The sequence below is a fragment of the Triturus cristatus genome, chromosome 6 (assembly GCF_964204655.1).
Source record: "Triturus cristatus chromosome 6, aTriCri1.1, whole genome shotgun sequence".
Taxonomy (NCBI): domain Eukaryota; kingdom Metazoa; phylum Chordata; class Amphibia; order Caudata; family Salamandridae; genus Triturus; species Triturus cristatus.
The window spans coordinates 1,525,791,686-1,525,814,329 of record NC_140589.1 but is presented as its reverse complement, the minus strand read 5'-3'; the positions used below and the strand labels follow the sequence as shown (position 1 = coordinate 1,525,814,329).

General features: G+C 45.1%; 1 protein-coding gene across 3 annotated transcripts in view; it reads left to right on the top strand.

Moving 5' to 3' along the window:
- The window catches only part of LOC146821630 (synaptosomal-associated protein 25), a 232,138-nt gene that overhangs the window by 85,489 nt on the left and 124,005 nt on the right, over nt 1–22,644 (top strand). For all 3 annotated transcript variants that reach the window (XM_085612679.1, XM_085612677.1, XM_085612678.1), the window contains 2 exons: nt 446–583; nt 2,247–2,288. In XM_085612679.1, the coding sequence (XP_085468805.1) occupies nt 512–583; nt 2,247–2,288 (114 nt within the window). In that variant the 5' untranslated portion in view covers nt 446–511. The remainder of the gene's footprint in view (nt 1–445; nt 584–2,246; nt 2,289–22,644) is intronic.

The window sequence follows — 22,644 nt, the reverse complement described above, 5'->3', positions numbered from 1 at the left end:
ATTTAAAATAGTGTAAGGATGAATGGAAATCAGCAGGCTCCCCAGTTAAGCACAAAACATGTATGCTTGGAAACTGTAAGTAAATACTTTTTCTAACACACCTTTGGAAAAATGCAGGGAATTATTTTAAGTTTAAATTCATTGAAATGCCTGGGAATTAACCGGTGATGTTTTGTAACTTATTTGAGACTATTTGAAGCACTAATCGTGGACATGAAGTGCTCGTTTGCCCTAGGTCTGATGCCTGCACAGTTGAATGGGGAAATTCGGTACTGGCCTCACAGACTACATCCTCATGTGTGTTTTGGACTTTTGTGATTTGCGGTATTTCCCATTTGTTAGGCCATAGAATGATAGTAAATCCTTGAAAATAGAGATGACTGCAATTTCTATTTATTTTGACTGCATCTTTTTTAACTCTACATCATTTTCTCATATTTTCCAGATTTGTACATAGTGAGCACCAACACACCCTTAATTGGAATCTCCCATAAATGCACAAGCAGCCACCATGGCAGAAGATGCAGATATGCGCAATGAGCTGGAGGATATGCAGCGACGTGCTGACCAGATGACTGATGAGGTGAGGGAATGTCAACAAATGGCACATGATGCCTTCATTTACAGATATCACTCATACCGATATCCCAACAGCCTGAAAAGAATGTCCACATAATATCTTGAGGGGTGTTTGCTTAGGTCTCATTGAAGAATGTACCTCTGGTATTAATATTGGGCAAGATTAAACCTATATTTATATAATAAAGTTAACAAACATTTATTATAGCATTACAGCTCGCAGTTGAGGCCTACACTGGTCTTTGAGGACCCTGCCCCCAGGTAGCAGTCTAGAATGCCTATAGCAGGGAAGAGTGTCTTTAGCGACAGGCGTAGGCCACTGCATAAGTGCAATAATGTTATTAGAATATTCCAACGATTGATAGCAGACCTTTTAAATGAAGCACGGAGAAAAAGATAAATAGACATTGGATTTTGGAGCAAAAGGCCCCTATCAGCCATGATTGGCACTCCATTGTCTTTAAATGGAGCTTTAATGGAACTCCTCACATTCTAGTGTTGTCATTTCAAATATGGCCAAATGCCATTGAAGAGAAATCATAAAAGACTATCTCAGAAGTATCTGTCAAAACACCAGCACAAGCGGAACCCTTCCAAAAATAGAAGAAACCATCAAACTACACATAATTTGCCTTCTGATGAAACTAATGTTAATCAGTGTGATAGTGTTGCGCACAAGCCCTTTTACAGTGGATCTTTTAGAATGGAATACTTCTCTGCTCCTTTGCATGGGCGCAGAGTAACTCGGAGTTTCACAAAGATCTACCAGTTTAAATATGCCTGGTAGAAATTTAACAGCTTCGTACAGTATTTACAAGCACCCACTGCCATTGGAACATCAGTTTTTATGATGTTCCTGTAGTGATAAACCCTTCGCCTTATTTACAAGGCAGCGTTAAGCCACTTAAGTTGGCTTAACCCCGCCTTGTAAATAAGGCCCCCTTTCACGCTACACTTAGCGTGAAAGGGGCGTGCAATGGGTGTTGCGGTGGGTGTTCTGCCACAACACCCACTAATTTTGACACTGCACCCTATTTACAAGGGTGGCATAAATAGGAGGTAGTGACAAAATTAAGACCAGGGAAAACCTGGTCTTAACATGGCAAAAAGAGGAGAATGCTTAAGTTCTCCTCGTTTTTGTTGTTTCTATGTGTGCTTCATTGTGCATACGGTGCATCCCTGCATTTTTAGAATGGCAGAGCGTGTCGTTAGCAATGTTTGCTTAACTCCTCGCTTCGCCATTCCCTTGTGAATAGCCCCCAAATGTTTAAGCCAGTGATAGTAAACTGTTAACTTGTCCCCGTGTGGCGACAATACAGGTTCACCATTTCAATAAACAGCAAGAGAAAACTGCTGTTTATTGGAGTCTATCCCTTATTCTAATGCAGGTGGGTTTGAGATTCATCGACAGCCTTGTAAAAGGTACCACTGATTATTGCCCTTAGACTGTGATAATGCCACATCCCAGACTGCCCTAACCATTCTAGTTTTCATATGTATCTAACAAGTGAAAATCACTATAGTGGGTTTCACAATATGGTATTTGTTGCATGTTGATTAGTTTGCCCCCTTTATTGTTAGTGTTATGCACCGCTGTGACCTGTTTTGTTTATACAGATCCCCTTGATGTCCTTGGCTTAACATTTTGCACACATTTTCTTTTTCAGTCACTGGAAAGTACACGTCGAATGCTGCAGCTGGTAGAAGAGGTGAGTCTTGCTCAGTACTCTGTGTTTCTGTTGAGCATCAAAATTTCACTCAAGTACCAATGATCCCACAGTGTCCATATGCTGGCAATTTATCTACAACCCTGCACTGTGTACTGCATGCAAGTCAGCGTTAAGCACAGCATTTATTTCAGCAGGCCCTTCACCAAAGTGAGTAGTGAACAAGGCCCTTTTAGTGGTATTGAGTGTAGGACTCCTGCATGTAGCGAGGAAATGTGACCCAGGCCCTAATTTATTTCCAAGACCCCTGAGGTCAAGGCTTGGGCTGACTTGCACATTTGACACATTACTATACCTTCCCATACCTCCAGTCCCCTATGTAGCTAATACTAAGCACTATTAAAAACCTGCACATTTACTGCGCATTTTATTCACAGTGGTGGATGCAAAATGAGTGGGGCACAATTGCCTGTTGACTCTGCACCTTTAAAGGCTTCCTGACGTGGGTGGTATTAGAAGGTTAATTAGCTATGAAATGTTGCAGGGAGTGCTAGGTTGGACCCAATCATCCAGGGCTAGAGCTCATATCCCATTCTTGTACGAGCACCAAAAAGAAGTCGCAATGTGATGCAATGTTTGAACAGGCATGCATATGAATGGGCGTGGCGTCAGGCACTCCCATCTATTGGTTTCCATTTCAGTAGGCTGCTGACATCACCGAAGGTCACGTGAGGGTCAGCAAGAGAATCAATTTGTCTATTGTTGTTGATGGTGTGTAATTAAATGGTGGGGAGAATAATGGTAATAATGGTAATTTAATGCATAAAGGATGTCAACTGCAGACTGGGATCTTCCTCTGGGAGCCTACTCTTTCACAGGTTTGTTAGATTACGGCACGGTTGAGGGGTCTCAGTGTAATGCTGCCTTGCCATGATTTAATAAAGGTTGACACAAAACCCAATAAGGAACATACGATTTTTCAAACGTGCCTTATGGGACAGGTCTTTTCGCGACCAACATGTGAAACTTTATCTCCAATCTGTTTTGCCCCTGCACAGGATGCAAAACTAACACAAGATTAGTTCAATAAGAATAGACAGAGAAACCATTCTATATGCATGAATTCATAAAATATGTATGACTATATTACTCAAAAGAACTCTATCATGTATAAGCTATCATCTTATTAGGGATGAATTCCAATATGAACACTGAGCAGTAGTAAGGAAATGTAGGAGATGATTATCAATTCTATTATTGATCACTTTCTAATCACATAGCCTTGTAGCTCTTGTGAGTAAGAGGCAGGTGGTGCATAAGTCAGTTCTCTAGTAGGTGGGCTGGGGGCCAAATGTCTCTCTCTGCAGCTCCCTGCAAACCCAAAGGTAGTGTTCAGCAAATTATGCTCTGATACATTCCAGGCTTATGAAGCAAGCCTTGCAATGGTCTATATGATTATGATGGACAACCTCGGGGTATGACAATTTATACATATAAATTCCAGTGTTCCTCTTCTATTGTTTTAATTTTTGCTGCTTCAGTTGTCCTTTATGCAACCATGTTTGCTGAAAAATTTGGTTAGTGCTTATAACTAATTGTTATGTAATGTTATTGCTATTTATAGAGCGCACTATTACCCGTGGGTGTCCTGGCGCTGTGAAGTCCTTTTGAGGCCTAAGAGGAAGGATGGTACACAGAGATTTAGGAGGAAAAAAGGCAGGTTTTTAAAGCCTTTCTAAAGGAGAGTAGATTTGTCATGGACCTAAGCTGTGGCGGCAGGCCATTCCAGGCCTTCGCTGCACATGTTACAAAACTTCTGCCTCCCCATCTGGCTTTACGCACTTTGGGTACTGATATTAGTTTTGTTTCTGATGACCGTAGCACTCTTCAGAGCCTTAAACTGTATCCTCTTTCTAATCCACAGCCAGTGGAGTTTTTTGATCTGAGATGAGATCAAGGCAAATTTTGATATACCGGTGAGCAATCTGGCAGCTGCATTTTGGAGAAGTTGTAGTTTGTGCAGGAGCCCCTCCTGCATGAAAAGGTGTAGCCCGTTGCAATAGTCTAGCCTAGACAAGGATAGTGAAGTGATTACTGTTTGTATACTGTCTTTGGGTAAAAAAGGTATTATTTTCCTGCATGCTCTGAGCGTGTAGGCGGAGGTGGAAATTAAAAATATATTCCCTAGAAACGTGTCATGGTTTTAGAAAAATACACAAGCATAATACACTTTGCGAAGATTTTAAAGTTTAATACAACTGTGGGGTAAATAAGGTTTTGCAGTAAAAAATCCTTGCAAAAACCCACTTGAATGGGGAGAATTATTTTACAATAGTGTTTGTGAGGGAACATACTTCCATGAAAATGTTCACATGCCTTTAAAGGTTTGTGAGTTAAGAAAACTGCGCAATCTTTAAGGAGTGAGAAATGCATACACTTTGCAAAACCTCTTCAGCAAAATCACAATGCTATCCATTTCTAGTGGTTTTAACTTACTTGTGGCAGTTTTTCTCCCTTGTTCTTTACTCCATGCACTGCCCTCTCTACTGTCATGGTTCATACCTGTTGGTTACCCTATTGCTTCTTTCCAACTTGAGTTACTTTGATTTCACATGATCCTTCCCTGCTCCTGTCTTCTATTTGGTCCTCCCTCGTTTGTGCTCCCACTCTTTAGGTTTTTACTGTTTCTCCCGCTCTCTAGCTCCTTCTCTCTGAAAACAATGCCCTCACATGCAGAGATCATTTTTCTGTGCCTCAGGGTCATTACTAGTTTTTTTCATGCCTGCCTTGAAAGTTTGTAAAAAACCAAAAAAATGCCAAGTGGCCCAAATAAAAAAAAACGTGGCATTCCACCTGGCATTTATCTGCGCCTTATGTGCATCTATCTCATCTAGGTATGACAGGCAGCCTACCACTGAAAAGGAGGAGCAGAGGTGGGGTAGCTGCTCCCTCAGTAGATGTGCCTGGCTGCCACTGTGCTCTTAATGATACCCTTGTTGTTTTACCCCCATATATACATATATTATTTTTAGCTCTTGGTTTTTGGTATCCTCCTCAATCGTAGGAGCAGCTAACACAGTTAGGCAACCGATATAAAGTCTTGCTTCGAGAGTTGGAAAACCACCTCTTTAGGGGACGCTTTTATTCCCAACAGTCTGTGGAGCCATTTCTTGTTTGCTCACTTTCATTCGTCTGAGATTGGACAACATGTTGCTTGCCAGATGTGGCCAACAATGGTTCTCAAGGGCTTAGTTATAACATAGTTTACGGATAGACAGTGACTATGTAAATGATTCTCATTTAGATGAATTACGTATTCATTGATGGATCTTCTTTCTAACAATAGCAGGTCAATTCCTGACCACTTCAAAGCTCTCGGAAAGACAAGCAATGCAACCCAGGAAAAAATATTTGGTTGCATATTTCTCTCAAGATAGGCCGAAAATGTGCTGCAGCTCTGGCCCTCGTGAGCGAACATCATACACCCCTGTTCAAACAGGAGCCCTTCATTTACTATTCACTAGTCCATGCAAGGAGCGCCACATAATGCCCTGCAAGGGCTTTTTAAACATATTTTTTGGAGTCTCGTGGTGTGCCTGGAAGTGGCAAGGGTGCCACCAATCTTTTTTTATGTTGTGAGGAGCTGCAGGGAGTGCAGCAGCCCCACAGCAACATTGAAGAAAAACCAGTATGATTCCTGAGTCATTAAATTCATATTTTTTAAAGCATTCCTAACAGGACCTCTATGCTCTGCAACTGGAGTGCAGAGTCCCCTCATAGTTGGTTATATGGCTGCACTTTGTTGCTTGAAACATGTTCAAAGAACTCCTCAAGGACATGTCAATGCTTTTTCTAATTAAGCTTTATTAAATTGTCTTATGACAATCACCCTTGTTAAACATTGCACATTGTGAATTATTGAAATATACATTTTATCATAATTATTGGTGATTTTTTGACACAGACAATATAGGTGCTTTGTTTATTTTGAGATGTTCAACCCTTAATAAAGTCAATAGGCCCATGTTTTATATTTTGGTTTTCGAATGCTTTGACAAAGTCAGTAGGTCTGTCTTACTTAAAATAACACTCTTTATATTCACCTGTGCTTTCCTGCGAGGGTTTGGGTACCGAGCTCTTGTCCCAATCATTTGCTGCACACGGCTCATGAACTGTGTGGGGTTGGACACCAGCATGTGGTTGGACGTTGGGCCTGGATGCTGGCCAGGCCCTGCAGCCACCCCGACACCATGCATGGCCAAGGATCGATGTGCTCACTGCCTTCAGTCCTTTCTGAGCCTGAAGAAAATCTCTTCAAATCTTACAGTTAATTTGGCTTCTTTTTCCTTCCTACCTCATGCTAGGGCTGTTACTACCTCGACTGACTTAATTTGGTCCTTGGAAAATGGGGTGTATGGAGACAAGCACAATCTGAGTGGCAGAGCAAAGACTGTGGCCTTCAACATACACAGAAAATGAATGCAGGCAGGAGGAGAGAGAATGGAAGTCAGTGAAAAGAGGCCAATGAGGCTGAGATTGAAGTAGCATGAGACAGCTGGAATAAGAACCAAATAGATAAGTTAAAATGGATGGGGAGAGACAAGAGAATAGCACAACGCCTGGGTAAGAGGGAAAGCGGTAATCTTGGCAAGAGAGAACACAAGTTGAAATGAGAATTCTTGTAGCTCAAAAGGTTAGAAGGAGGCAGACAATGCAGAGACTACTGAACTGAAAGTGATGGGTGCAAAATGTTAATGAAATATGAACGGTGAAAATAAAGAACTATTTTGCTTCCCGGATTCTCTTCTGCTCTACTCCAATTCTTTCCTTCAACAAAATCTTTTATATATCAAGCATTTCATTGCAAACTGTTTTCATCAAACTAAGAGCACTTTATTTTTAAATGCAACTTTATTGGGGAAACTTAATACTTTCAGCAAGTTTCTCATTGTTTGTTATCCAGCAGTTTCCTGGAATACACATCTACCTAGATTTTATATTTACTATGTATTCATTCTAAAACATGTCACAACTCAAAGATCACAGAGCATACTTTAATGGAATTCAAAACCACCAGTGATAACAGAAAATTCTATGGGCCTGATGATGACGAATCAACAATTACACAAAATGTCTAAGGAGCTTGCCACCTATATATAGGTGCCATCGTTTGTCAATCTTAAATAGACAGGTTTGATTGGTAACACTAAATTCTCATAATTCTTCTGTGCCTTTCCTATGAACAACTGATTTGCCTTGCCATTCGATCATGTGACTCCCTCCACATTAAAAATAGCAGCACTCACTGACAAAAAGCATCTCCCCCAACTAACTGGATGGACTGATTGGCTGACAGACTGACTCGCTAACTCACTAATGCAACCACTTACACTTACCTTTGGCCAGCCTGGCCCTTTGACTCTGCATTTGTTTCCTGAGAGATTTGATCTTGCGCATGCAGGATTTTAACAGCACAGATGTATCAGAAACTCTCAGATGCAACTGCATCAATCAGTCAATCAATCAGTATTTATAAATGGTGGCTTATCACCTTTGGGGGTATCCAGGTGCTGAGGATTGGTGGGTCTTAGTTGAAGAGCCAAGTCTTGAGTCCCTTCCTGAAGTCGGTGAATGTAGTGGAGGTTCAGAGGTAAAGTGGAAGGACTTGGCCGCAAGGTAAGAGAAAGAACAATCTCCACTGCAGCTCTGCCGGATGCTGGGGACATGTGCGAGGGCAAGGGAATCGGATCAGAGTAGTTTGGTTGGTGGAAAGTTAGTTGGTGGTTGATGTAGGAGGGTCTGGAATTGTGGAGGACCTTGTAGGCGTGAGCTTGCAGCTTGTACTGGCATCTCTTCTGGACGAGGAGCCTGTGGAGGCTTTTGAGATGGGGTGATGCTGGTCTGCAGTGGTGGCTGGTGACATTTGAACGTGGTGAGGCGTAAAACTTGCGGGCAACGCACTGTGGCGAGCGAGCGTAATGAGCGAGCCCGAATGTATCGTGGGTGGTTCGGGGTTCTCCCCCAGAGGAAATTTTGAAAAAAGAGCAGCCACACAGTGCATTTTCAAGGACATTTCGGGACTTTAGAGTGTGAAGAAAAGTGTAAAGAAGAATGAACAATGTGGGCTTTGGGAAGGTAAGGTGGCAGAGTGAGAGAGTGTATGCGAGAATCAATAAATGCTGCGAGAAGAGTGGGACAGTGAGAGAGAAGGAGAAGAAAATTAAGAAAGATGCAGTATACTAGAACAAGATGCGAAAAGGATAAAAGAAGTGAGATGACGCAGATATGTTAAGTAGTGGAATGAAAAGAAAGATGAGCCATAATGACTTGAGGCGGGAGGTTGGAGGGAGAGAGGAAGACATAGGAAGAAAAGGTGGAGAGGGAAAGGAGAGAGGAATAGGGGAGTCGAGCGAGTGAGAGGGGGGAGCAGATGGGGTTGCCCATCGTTAGATATCCGGGAGAGTCTGTTTCCCCCACTGGGTTTGTAGTAAATGTCCGCACGGAGTAAAGAAAAAACTTAAAGTCTGCAAATAACTTGCCAGATCTCAATTCTAATATTTTCCCACACTAGAACTAATATCATTTCAAGGCCCAGAGTGAATAAATTGGAGCAGACGGGGAGGGGAGCAGGCCGAGGTCACGCGGTGACGACTCTGCACGTCCCTCCATAGCTGGGGATTTGGGGGTGTTCCAAAAACCTAAGCAAAATACCCCCCCCCCCCCGGACTGAGGGAAGCTAGCCGGTCTCAAAAGGCAATCAGTCAATGAGAGTTGCGAATGGGGCTGATTTTACCGTCTCCCGATTTAAGTCTAGACAGATGTGTCAAGTTGAATTGTTAAGGGTGTGATTGATGCTGTATCACACCAGAAGGGCGACAGAAGGGGGTGGGCCCTTGCACCAGGTCTGACTGGAGCGACCCCCCACCCACCAATTAATTGTTCAAGTTCATATATTCTTAAATATACAGCAAATGGAAGGGCCCGTTATCATTAAAATATAACCCTGCAGTAATTTAAAATACGTCACGCTATTGGTCAACATAGTTTAGAGCAAAGCCATTTCCAACATTGAAATGTATATTATTTCACAATTCTCCCCTTACATACATTGCATTGAAGGCATTGAAAAAAATACAGTTAGTGGGCGTTTGTTAATGCTTTTTTTCATTTGGACAGCACAACAGTTGCTATGGTAGCATGCACATGATGGGTCCTAGTTCATGCTGATAATTTCACCAACAGTGGCACCGCGCTTATGCAAATGACTGCTTAAGGTTGCAGGATGTGCTTTGCAAAATGACACATTTGAATTGTACATTATTTCTGTAAAATGATTGAATAGTGTGACGTTTTCCTTTGATCAACAATCACCATTACAGTAGATTATAAAGTGCCAGAGAATGACCCGTTATGACACGGGGCGCATTAGTCTAGTCAGGTTCTCTGAGGGGACAAAGCCAGAGTCCGGTTGTATGTTTCGCAGTCACACTTCCATCTGTGGTTGTGATCCTCTCCTTGAGTGCCGGCGTGTGTACCTAACGTTAGAGAAAGAGAGCGCGCACAGGCTCCTTGTGAAACTAGCATAGAGAAACTCACTGCGCTGCCTCAGCTCTGCCGCCTGGCCGGTCCCGACCCCCGCAGTCCCCCGTTTTCCTGCTGCTCTCGGCTCTCCTTAGGAAAGCCTCCCACAGGCAGTCTCCCTCGCCTCTGCCAATCACAATGCTGCAATGGCAGCGTTGTGATTGGTGCAGTGCAGGTGCACAGCGCCCCAACGGGCGCCTAACAGGAGGCCATTTTCTCTATGTAGGCTGCATGCAGCCTAAATAGAGACAAGGGAGAGTGCTCACGACTGCATTGGTCGGCCCCAGGCCGACCAAAGCAGTCAGGGCCCACAACAGTGGGCAAGCTCTCCCCCTGCCCTCGAGCAGGACCGCCCACCCACCCGCCCACAACCAGGCACTTCTGCTTTCTCACAGTGCGTTGTGGTCATGATGATGGGTGCTGAGGATGGTGTGACTCAGGTCTCGGGGATGAATATCACGTCGCGGCTGGAGGTGGTGATGGTGTCCTAGATTTCGGTGGCATGCTTGCAGAGGGATCGGACAGTAAGCAGCGTGAACTAGAGCTGACCCGTACGGTTGGAGGTCATTTGGGTGGGTGCGGTGAGGGTTTCAGTGCTGCAGGTGAACCGGCAGTAGTGGCAGACAAAGTGTCTTTCTGTGTGTCTCTGTGAGGTAACGCAGCAGTTGTTGTGGTTTCTAGGAGGATGGTAGGCGAGCCAGGGGTTTGGGCACTGGACACGGTCCAGGGTGCAGACGGGCTTGCCTTTTGCTTGCCAGCAGCGTGTCCGCACAGTGGTCTCCAAATGTAGTCCTGGGAGGTAGGAGGGGCTAGCAGGGAGGAAGGAGGGCAGGATATGAGCAGGAAGCAGGAGTGGGAAGAACAGCAGGAGCGGGAGGGGGCCAACCTACAAGGGGCAACAATAGGAACACGCAATCCAACAACGAAACGGAGCAAGTGAGGCCAAAAGGGGCACAGCACAATAAATACATTGCAAGAACCGAGTACACCAACACAAAATGGACAAACAGACACAGAGTACATTAAAGGCTGCAGGATCAGGCAAGCACAAGAGCGAGGACTGATGCAGGAGCAGTCAGTGGCAGTGGGGATCAAACCTATGAGGGGCTTGAGGGCTGGGGCCATGGTGTTGTTGCCAGCTTCCCGGGGCTGCCGCAGTTCAGGTCCGGCCAGAGGGGAGCGGCACACAAGACTGTGTCAAATTCTCTTAGGCGCTATTGTTTTTGAGGAGCAATTTGGTCAGTGTTAACACTGAATGGTGTAGAAGATTGTTTTCTGTGACTAAATTGTACTCGAGAATGCTCAGGCCCAACATTCTTCATGTTAGTGTGTCTCCCAGTCTCTTAATCTTAATCAATTGTCTCTTAACTACAAATGATACATTTTGCTGCATCTGGTACATCCTCCTTCTGTGATTGGAATAGATTTCCTAGGGTCGAAGATTAGCTTGTTTTTTTCTCTTTCACTTTGGTTAACCACCTGTAGCTCCTGGTGAATGACTAAGCTTTTTTGCTTTGGACTTCCAAGCTTCGATTTTTTTAGACTTACTACCCTGGTGTCTTTTCTTTTACTTTTGTCAGGCTTCCCCTGATGTTGATTCATCAAAATGACAGAGGTAGCGGAAGTGACATCACATGCCATATAACCCCTGCCTTATATCACAGAAAGTGACATTACACAAACTTTGACCAGGTGACTTCACATGAAGTGACATCACCTGCCCTTTGACCCACCCCGATATCACAGGAAGTGACATCGCAAGGCATTTGGCCTGATGACATCACAGGAAGTGACATCACATGTCCTTTGGACCTCATGAAATCAAAGGAAGTGACATTGCATGACCTGTGGCTTGATGTTATCACAGGAAGTGATGCATCTAACTTTTGGTTACTTACATCACACACAGAGGCTGTAAAATCTCTACAGATGCAAAGGAAGTACCCTATAAACAGACATACTTCAAATCCTTTTGAAACTGCAGCTACATACATTGTTTCAGGTAGTATCTTCAAATATACAATTGAGATTATGTAGCATTGATTAAGAACCTATCAAATAGGGTACAACATTGGAAAATACCAGGGGCAAGTTGAAATCAGCCATTATCAATATCAAATAACTTATAAGATAGGAAGGTCGATGGGCCTTTAATGTTCAAAACAAGTTCACTTTATCATTTGTTTTAGAAACTAAGAGTACAATGTAATTAAATCTCAGTTTTCGAAAGTAGATAACAGTGTTATTTAATGCAGGTCAAGTTCTCCCAGCTATCTTTCTATCCATTGCATGGTATACATACTTTTAAACCTGTGGAGCCATTGAACATTTCCAGGTTTACTATCATTAATTTCTTATACAGATAACATGTACATCACTGGTATAGTTGCTGTGTTTATCAATAATGTGCTTGTTCTGAATTAGCATACTTTACCAGCAGCAACATCTTATTTAACAGCCAGAATGCCCAAAGGCATAAATGCTTGCTTTTCAAATGCAGATGTAACAATACACAATTAAAAATGCCTCCATTAATCACTGCTCATAAAGCAAAACCTTCCATACTTTCAAAATCAGTCACACATATACAGAGACAATGAATCATAAATGTCTGCATTAGTGTATTCAAAATGTTACATAAGGCAAAGGAGACTACGCGGTGTAGGATTCATGTGTCGTCCATACTGTTAGGCACTTTTTAAGAGCTCTTAGTCTGGAGAAGTACAAACTCAGGATTCAGAACATAACACAGAGGTTAAGGTTGACTTTAACCGCTTAACCGTGGCGCAAATTCCGCCACGGTGCGGCGGTTTAAACGAGTGGGCGGGGCCGCGTCGGCCAACGGACGTGCGCAGCACTACCGAGGTGGGGCTAGCGACGGCCGTTGGCCGACGCGTGCAGCCAAGGGGTTAACAATAAGAATTTATTTCTACCCACACAAAGTGTTCGAGGCATGTGAGCTGTAGATCACATGTTTTGCATACGTCTGCCATCTGTTGTTGGGTCCGGATGTTTGCACTTTGTTTTTCTTCGAAGAAGTCTTATCCTGTCACGAGGTAGGTGACTCCTCCTTTTGGTGATAGTGCGCATGGGCATCGACTCCATTGTTAGATTGTTTTTTTCCGCCACCGGGTTCGGAAGTGAATTTCTGCACTCCGGTTTGACACCGCTTCTCGGGTTCCCCTCGGTGCGCAATCCACTCCCCTCAATGGTATTGTTTCTTGATCGCGTTTCCCATTCTCCGCATATCATATCGGTTCAAAGTATTTGATAGGAAGGGCCGTTGGGCCTAACCGCAACGGGTCAGCTCACAGTCGATGGAACGGACTCTATTAAAATTTTGTCCCAGGTGTCGCGCTAAGTATCCGTGCACCGACTTGCACGAAGTGTGCAATTTATGTCTATCTCCGGAACACAACGAACAGGACTGCGATGCGTGCCAATCTTTTCGATCCAAGAAGACGCTCTGTGATCGTCGGGCTCGACGTTACGAAATGCACCAACAAAGCGGCTCCGCACCGGATCTCCTCAGAGAAGATTCCGACCATGAAGTCTTCGACGCACAAGGATTCGAGGAAGAATAGTAACACATTTCCGTGTCCGAAGACGAATCCGACATGGAAGAAGACGTTCCGCAGGGTCAGCTTACTGTGAGTACTGATACTCCCCTGCCCCAAAAAATGCAGAAGAAATAGGATGCGGACCCTCCTCTGCCTTCGGGCCAAGGTCGGCACCGAGAACACTTTTAGAACACCCCGACTTCGGACTGTGCACCATTCAATCATGCGTTTGTTAAGCGCTACTACTCACCCGTGAGGGTCATAAGGCACTGGAGGAGGGGGGTTTCGCAGGTTCCAGTCCATCAAGGAGGGGGTCTGTCAAAGAGCCAGGTTTTGAGGTTTCTTGTGAAGATGGGGAGAGATGTTGTCTGTCTGAGGTGGAGAGGGAGGGTGTTCCAGGCTCTGGCCGCAGGAAGGAGAAGGAGCAGCCACCTGATCTGGTCTTTCTAGAGAGCTGGCCTGATCGTAGGGTCCTTTGGGGTGTGTGGACTTTGAGTCGGCTGTTCAGGTATGTTGGTACGGTGTCGTGGAGGGCCTTGTGAGCGTGGGTGAGCATCTTGAAGGTGACTCTAGCTTCCATGGGGAGCCAGTGGAGTGTGCGCAGGTGCTGGGAGATGTGGCAGTGTCTTGGCAGGTTGAGGACCAGTCTTGCAGCAGCGTTCTGGATGTTCTGTAGCTTGCGTGTGAGGTTTTTGTTTATTCCGACGTAGAGTGCGTTGCCGTAGTCGAATCTGCTGGTGACCAGGGCATGAGTGATGGTCTTTCTGTGTTCGAGCACCAAAACACACATCGAAGCCTTCCAGCTCGGTATCGAGTCGGCCCCATTCGGGCACCGAACTGAAAACTTTGGCACCAAAATCCAAGTACGTCACTTCGGCACCAAAATCTATATCTTCAGGACCGAAAGCCTCGGTGCCGAAAATTCTGGCGCCGAAGACAAGGCAGCTCCCCCTCCATCCAAGCAGCCGCTTTTCGACATCTCGTCGTCCAACATGGACCCGAAACAGAAAGAAATATTGATCAATCTAAAAACTGGACATATTCACATAAAACTGCCAGTTAAACGGACGCCAGATATGGAGGAAGCTTACCACATTCCACTTAAAAAGAAAAATGTTGGTACTAATCCTTCTCCTCCTCCTCTTACACCTCCTTCCCTAAGTGACCCAAATCTGTTAATTATTCCTACAAATTCATCACAACCACAGTCACCTGACCACCAAGATGATGGGGATATGAGATAGAGATGTATCAGGTTACATTAGTCCTGATCCATGGACTGACTATAATACATATCCTAATACAGACAATGATCCTGATCTATACCCTTCAAAACCCTCTCCATCAGACGACAATGTAGGTACATAGAGTTACTCAATAGGGCTGCTGAATATCATGGGGCCCAACTTCACAAAGAGGCCCTTGAAGAGTATTTTCCCTTTAAGACCTTAAGTTCCTCTCAAAGAGCAACACACCCACTGCCCATGCTCAAGGGTATGCACAAATACGCAGACAACATTTTTAAAGACCCTGTGCGTGCGAGGATTGTCACACCTAGAGTAGAAAAAAACATATAAGCCAGCACCTACAGACCCAATCTACATCTGGGGTCAAGTTCCCTTAGAATCCCTAGGGGTCTTTACCGCTTGCAAAAGAGCAAATTCTCAAACCACAGGAGATGCCCCTCCTCCTGATAAAGAATCCAAACTTATAGATGCCTCTGGCAAAAGAGTAGCTGCACAGGCAGCCAATCACTGGCGTAATGCCAACACGCAGGCTCTCAGCGCTTTATGACAGGGCTCATTACAACGAGCTGGAAAAATTGCTCCAATTCTTGCCAGATGATCATAAAAATAAAGCTAATGATTTAATTCAAGAAGGAAAGCACATTTCTAATACATCCATTGGATGTGGTTGGGATGCAGCTGATACTGTGTGCGCGTAGTCAACACTAGCGCTCTCTTAAGAAGACACGCCTGGCTCAGAATTTCAGGGCTTAAACCCAAAGTCCAACCTTCCATTTTAAATGTATCCTTCGATAAGAACATCTCTTCGGACCTCTAGTAGATACTTCTTTAGAAAATATAAAGGAGGACACAGAGGTGGCAAAATCCATGAGGGCTTTGCAGTCCCCTTCCAATCGGGGCTCCTTTCGCCGCTCCTTCTACAGAGGGGCTCAAAGAACATATCCTCGGACAATGCTTCTGCCTCCTACAGAGGCAACAATCAGTCACTCTCTTCCAGAGGTTACTTTAGAGGAGGATTTCAAGGAAATAACGGCAAGGGAAGAGGTAAAGGTAACACAGCACATACTTCCCCTGCAGCCAACAATCAGTGACTTGCCTCCTCCATCCCGATCATTCCACACCTGTTGGGGAACGTCTTTCTCAATTTCTAGCCGTCTGGAATACAATAACTTCAGATGGATGGGTTCTAGAAATTATCCGATCTGGTTATTGCCTGGAGCTTACAGACAATCCCCCAAACATTTCTCCAAGATCACACAAAATGTCCAGCCGTGGTCTGTGCAGGTAACAGCGATGGGGTCTTGTAAGGGGGGTTTCGAGGTACGATGCAGTGGGAAAATTAATTAATTATTTAATTTTCCCTCTGCATCGTCCCTCGAAATCCCCCCTTACATGGCCCCACCACCCCACCGCAGTTACCTGCGCAGACCGCGGCTGAAAATGTCACTAGAGCATTTGAACCTACTCAAACAAGAAATTCTCTCTCTTTTGCAGGAAAGAGGTATAGAGCCAGTCCCAGTAGAGTATCAAGGGATCGGAGTATACTCCCTATACTTTCTCATAACCAAACAGGACGACTCTCTCAGGCCTATTCTAGACCTCAGAGACCTAAATCTGTATATCCATTCAGGTAATTTTTTGACACTCCAAGAAGTGCTCCAACTCCTTCAGCAAGGCAACTTTCTGTTTACTTTAGAATTAAAGGATGCTTACTTCCATATTCCAATACATCCCGCTCATGGCAAATATCTCAGGATTGTGGTAGCGGGACAAAATCACCAGTTCAAAGTCCTTCCATTCGGAGTCACCACCACTCCCAGAGTATTTACCAAATGCCTGGCAGTAGTCGCAGCTCATCTGCGAAGACAACCCAGTCACGTTTTCCCATACTTAGACGACTAGCTCATCAAAGCCAGTTCACAAGCAAAGTGCCTACAACACACTCTCAAAAGAGTACAGCTGCTCCAGGATCTCAGATTCACAGTAAATCTGTTGTGGTCCTGTCTCCAACCCTCCAACACACAAACGTACTTGAGAGCCTCTCTCGATACACAAAAGGCTCTAGCCTGTCCTAATCCAGCCAGAATCTGCAACATTTGGGCTCTGATTTCCCAGTTCCAGCCCCAACACTCATTACCAGCTCGGGTATTAATGCAGCTACTGGGAATGATGGTGTCTTGCATCTTAATAGTTCCTTATGCAAGACTTTAAATGTGTCCCCTTCAGTAATGCTTAGCACGTCAGTGGAATTCGTCTCAGGGTCAATTATCAGATCTAATGTTGGTGACGGCTGCACTCATCGCTCTCTGCAGTAGTGGAATCCACAAAACCTTTCCAAAGGGCGGCCCTTCATCAACCCAGTTCCACAGACAGTGCTAACAGCAGATGCATCACTCACTGGTTGGGGAGCTCATCTCTAAACTCACATAATTCAGGGCATATGGAGTCAACAGCAAAAGCAACTTCACATAAATCACCTAGAGCTGCTAGCAGTATTTCAAGCGCTCAGAGGGCCATATTCACAAGGACTTATCTCCGATATATCTCCACATTAACGCATCAAAAGTGGAGATAGATTTAACACCCCATTCACAAGCCGGTGTAAACTGCAGACATCGCCAGTATTCCCGCGATAACTGCCCCAAAATGTATCTCCATGGTGGACACCACCAACTAACACTAATGAGATGCAGAGTAGGCGTTCCCCTGCAAAAATACACAAAAAAAGCACAACACCACATTCACAGTGAACTGCCAGATCTGGGAAGCAAACCAAAAACAGGTAATTAGTTATGGTAGCACCAGGGATTTTACACCTGCCTTTTGCTGGTGCTAAGCAGGACCACTGCCCACAGCATGAAAGGGAGACCAGCCAAGAGTCACATCTGAGGACCCACAGATGCCATGGAGACAATGATCATGCAGCTCCGATACCCATGAGGGCCACAACACCCACCGCCACCATCCCACGCCCACGCCTCCGACATACACATACCGGCAATGGTTGACGCTGAAGCTAGAACACGGACCTCTTCTGAATTACATGGAAATCAGAGAATTTCCCCGTGGATTGCATTTCAGGTTAAACTTCACCAGGCTGCAAATGTGGGAATAATAACACGCCTACCCTTAAAGAGCAAGCAGGCATCTCTGAGCCGGAACCGGGCTAGTTTTTTGTGACCAACATTCCTACCCATTTCCTCAAAGGACCTCTGTGCTGCTGTCAGGGGAAGTCCATTCCCACCGGACCCAGCGCAGCGATCCTGCCCTTTCCCTGCCACCTGACTACGAAGATCCACTCTGATGCCAACACTTGATGCAAACTGAATATGAAGTCAGATGGCGGTACGTGGAAAGGTTGCAAGCCTAGAATGTTATTGAAAATTGTGTGGGGCATGTTCTCATGGCAACATCGCCTGGAGTGAAGGGGGTACTTTTCTGGCCCTGCTGTGCCGATCCCCAGGTATCACCGGCTAACGCCGGAATTACTATCGCCTTCGCAATAATATTATCGTCTGTTTTCTCCTCCGTTCCCTGTTTTTATCGCAATGTAGCGTGGGCTTGATAATACCACGCTAACATGGTGAAGAAATACAGGGTTAGGTGGCGTTAACTTTTCTGGCGATGACTGACGTTGGCGATAGTTATCGCACTTTCTTGTGAATATCCCCCAGAGTCTTTCAAACTCACCTTGTAGGCAGAGCTGTCCTGACACGTACAGACAACTTGACAGCCATGTATCATATACAAAAACAGGGAGGGACTCACTCTCTCCAACTGTCACACCATGCACAGGTCATTTGGAGGTGGGCCATACATCACAAAATGTATCTCATAGCAGAACACCTTCCAGCAGTAGACAATCAGATTGCAGATCTGCTCAGCAGGCAGAGACGACAGATTCACGAGTAGGAACTCCACCCTCAAGTTCTCCTCCCATTCTTTTAGATGTGGGGCTTCCCAGACATAGATCTGTTTGCCACACACCAAAACACAAAATGCCCAAGCTTCGCCTCCAGGTATCCACACCCATTGTCCAAAGGCAATGCACTATGGATGAACTGGTCAGGGATATTTGCCTGTGCTTTTCCGAATCTCCCACTCATTCACTAGTGGTTCAGAAGCTCAGGCAAACGTCCCTCACGCTAATCCTAGTAACTCCCACATGGGCTCATCAACCTTGGTTTACCACCCTGTTGGAGCACTCAGTAGTCCCTCATCAAAAACTACATCTCACATCCAAACTCCTCACGCAGAGCCGTGGAGAGATAAGACACCCAGATCCCACACATCTCAACCTAGCGATCTGGCACCAGAAGTCATAGAGTTTGGCTATCTGAATCTTCCGCCGGACTGTATGAACATTATTAAAGAAGCTAGACAACCAACTACAAGAGCTTGCTATGCAGCAAAATGTTAGCAGTTTATTATTTATTGTAATAACAACCATAACAACCCGCTTGATGCTTCAGTTCAAAATATAAATTGCTATTTATTGCATTTACAACGGTCAAATTTAGCATACACATCTATATGCTTACATCTTGCTGCAATAGCCACATCCTTCAGAATAGACAACATCTGTCTCTTTTCAGAGTGCCTGTTATTAAGGCCTTTGTGGAAGGACTCAAGAGAGTTATTCCCCCAAGACGTCCATCTGCCCCAGTATGGAATCTTAATATTGTTCTTACCAGACTAATGGGTCCACCCTTTGAGCCATTACATAAATGTGAACTGCAATTTCTCACTTAGGGGCATATCAACAACAACCGGCGATAATTATCGCTCAGCGCTCTTAGCGTGAGGATAATTATCGCCGGCTAGCGTGAATTTTTATTGCTGAGATAGCGTGCTATTAGCAACGCTTATCTCAATAGCGATAAAAATCTACACGCTAACGTGAGATTATCGCTGGAAACCCAGCGATAATCACACGTTACCTTGTTGATAGGGACAGGCAAACTTAGCCATGATATCCTCCTTCCATAGGATATCATGGCTAAGTCTGAAAATTAGCAGACGTAAAAAAGCAGCGTTAACCGCGGTTAGAGCTGCTTTTTTGTCTCTAACAGGGTTAGCGACATTCTTGATAATAGGAGAAATGTCGCTTAGCGACATTTCTCCTATTATTTTACTCTGGAACGCCCCCTTTGCATCTCATTAGAGATGCAAGGGGAAGCGTAGAGTAAAAGGGTGCTAACATGCAAATTTGCGTGTTAGCACCCTGTTGTTGATAGGGCGCTAGTTTTATCTCTGCTTTTTTGGCTTTTAAAGCCAAAAAAGCAGAGATAAAGCCCTTGTTGATATGCCCCTTGGAAAGTTGCTTTCCTCATTGCTATCACATCACTGAGGCGAGTGGGGGAGCTTCAGGCACTAACCATAGAAGAACCATTCTTACATGTACACCAAAACAACGTAGTTCTTCGTACTAACCCTAAATTTCTACCCAAACTAGTTTCTACCTTCTAAATCAACCTATCTGTTGAGATGCCTGTGTTCTTTCCTCAACCAGATTCTGTGGCAGAACGTGCTCTACACACCTTAGATGTTAAACGAGCATTACTGTATTACATAGAAAGGACAAAACCTTTTTGTAAAACTAAGCAACTCTTTGTTGCTTTTGCTCCACCTCACAAAGGCAATCACATTTCTTAATCAGGTATTGCAAGATGGATAGTCCAATCAATCAATCAATCAATAATTTGTAAAGCGCACTACATACCGGTGAGGGTTTCACGGCGCTGGGGGGAGGGATGCTGCTGCTATTGGTCTGTCGCAGGTAGAGGGGGAGGGTGTTCCAGGTCCTGGCGGCTTGGTGGGAGAAGGATCTGCCTCCGGACGTAGTTCTCCGGATGCGTAGGACCGTGGCCAGGGCGTGGTCAGCGGAGCGGAGTTTTCTGTTGGGTACGTAGAAGGAGAGCCGACTGTTGAGATAGGCTGGGCCGGTTTTGTGGAGAGCCTTGTGTGCTTGGATCAGGAGCTTGAAGGAGATTCTTTTGTCGACTGGGAGCCAGTGCAGGTTCCTCAGGTGGGGGGTGATGTGGTCGTGGCGCGGGACGTTGAGGATCAGGCGTGCAGAGGCGTTCTTGATTCTCTGTAGTCTGTTGATGAGCTTGGATGAGGCTCCGGCGTAGAGGGCGTTTCCGTAGTCGAGTCTGCTGCTGACTAGGGCCTGGGTGACTGTTTTCCTCGTGTTTGTCGGGATCCATCTGTAGATCTTGCAGAGCATTCAGAGGGTGTTGAAGCAGGTGGAGGAGACTGCGTTGCATTGTTTGGTTATGGAGAGTTTCGAGTCGAGGATGACTCCCAGGTTGCTTGCGTGGTTGGTGGGTGCCGGGGGGATCCCAGTGATGTGGGCCACCAGGAGTCGTCCCAAGCAGAGGGGTTTGACCCGAGGATGAGGATTTCCGTCTTGTCTGTGTTCAGTTTGAGGCAGCTGTCCTCCATCCAGTATGCGACGGTCTTCATTCCCAGGTGGAGGTTGGATTTGGCGGTGAGGGGGTCCTTGGTGAGGGAGAGGATTAGCTGAGTGTCGTCGGCGTAGGAGATTATGTTGAGGTCGTGTTGTCGGGCGATGCGTGCTAGTGAGGCCATGTAGACGTTGAACAGCGTCGGGCTGAGGGAGGATCCTTGAGGGACGCCGCAGATGATCTTGGAGGCATTGGATTGGAACGGGGGAGGCGGACTCTCTGAGTTCTGCCGGAGAGGAATGAGGAGGTCCAGTCCAGGGCCTTCTCTTGGATCCCGACGTCATGGAGGCGTGTCCGTAGAGTGCGGTGGCAGACGGTGTCGAAGGCGGTGTCGAATGTATTCAAACATGCTATGCAAAAGCAAAAAGGGCTTTACCAATTCCCCCTAGAGCGCATTCCACTTGCAAACTGTGGGCCTCTATGACTTTCTTAGGAAACATTCCTATGGCTGACATCTGTAAAGCTGCAACATGGTCTACACCTCAAACATTCACAAAACACTATTGTGTAAATGTGTTAGCTAATAGACAAGCTAAGGTAGGCCAGGCAATTCTTTGTACACTCTTTTAAACTACTGCAACAGCTACAGGTTAGCCACCCCTTTAGAAAATTACTGCTGTATAGTCTATGCAAAGCATGTGATCTACAGCTCACATGCCTCGAATGGAAAATGCTACTTACCCAGTATGCATCTGTTCTTGGCATGTAGAGCTGTAGATTCACATGCGCCCACCTGCCTCCCCAGGTACCTATATTTATTGCAGTAATATCTTACTTAGATACATACACATGGACATCTCTATTCTACTTTTACTAACTCCATTATCACCCTCTGTGGGAAAACAATCTAGCAATGTAGTCAATACCCATGCACACTATCACCGAAAGGAGGAGTCACCTACCTTGTGAGTGGAAAAGACTTCTTCGAAGAGAAAAACTAAGTTAATAAATCCGGACCCAACATTAGATGGCAGACTTATGCAAAGTATGTAAATCCACAGCTCTACACGCCAAGAACAAATGCATACTGAGTATGTAGCATTTTCCTTTCTTGGCAACATCAGGATAGAAAGACTGGGAAAAAAACATAACTTTCTAACCTGAACTATACAGCTTGCATGTAGCTCATACATGGCAGTTCATAGCTAACTGTGCTAGATTATGAATGTAACTATGAACTGCAAAGTAACAACAGAATCTCGGTGACAAAAGCAGTAACCCACTGAGATATCCACATCAAATATTGTTCTTTGATATATATGGTACTCATTCTTTGCAGCAGGCATATTAACCCTCTGTGCTGCCTTAGTTAAGGGAAAACTGCCACTAGACAAAACTCCCATCTCTCTTCAGCAGGTACATTAATAAATCACTAGAGTTAACTTGACACTTTTAGTGTTGCCCAAAAACTGCTGAATATACAAGGTACTTTGCTGGGCTTTTTAAACTGTTGCACTGCTGCAAAACTGGTTCCCACTAACAAAACCTGCCCCCACCCTTCCAGCTTCCCGGGGAAATGCCCTCCCGTTGCTCGATTCCC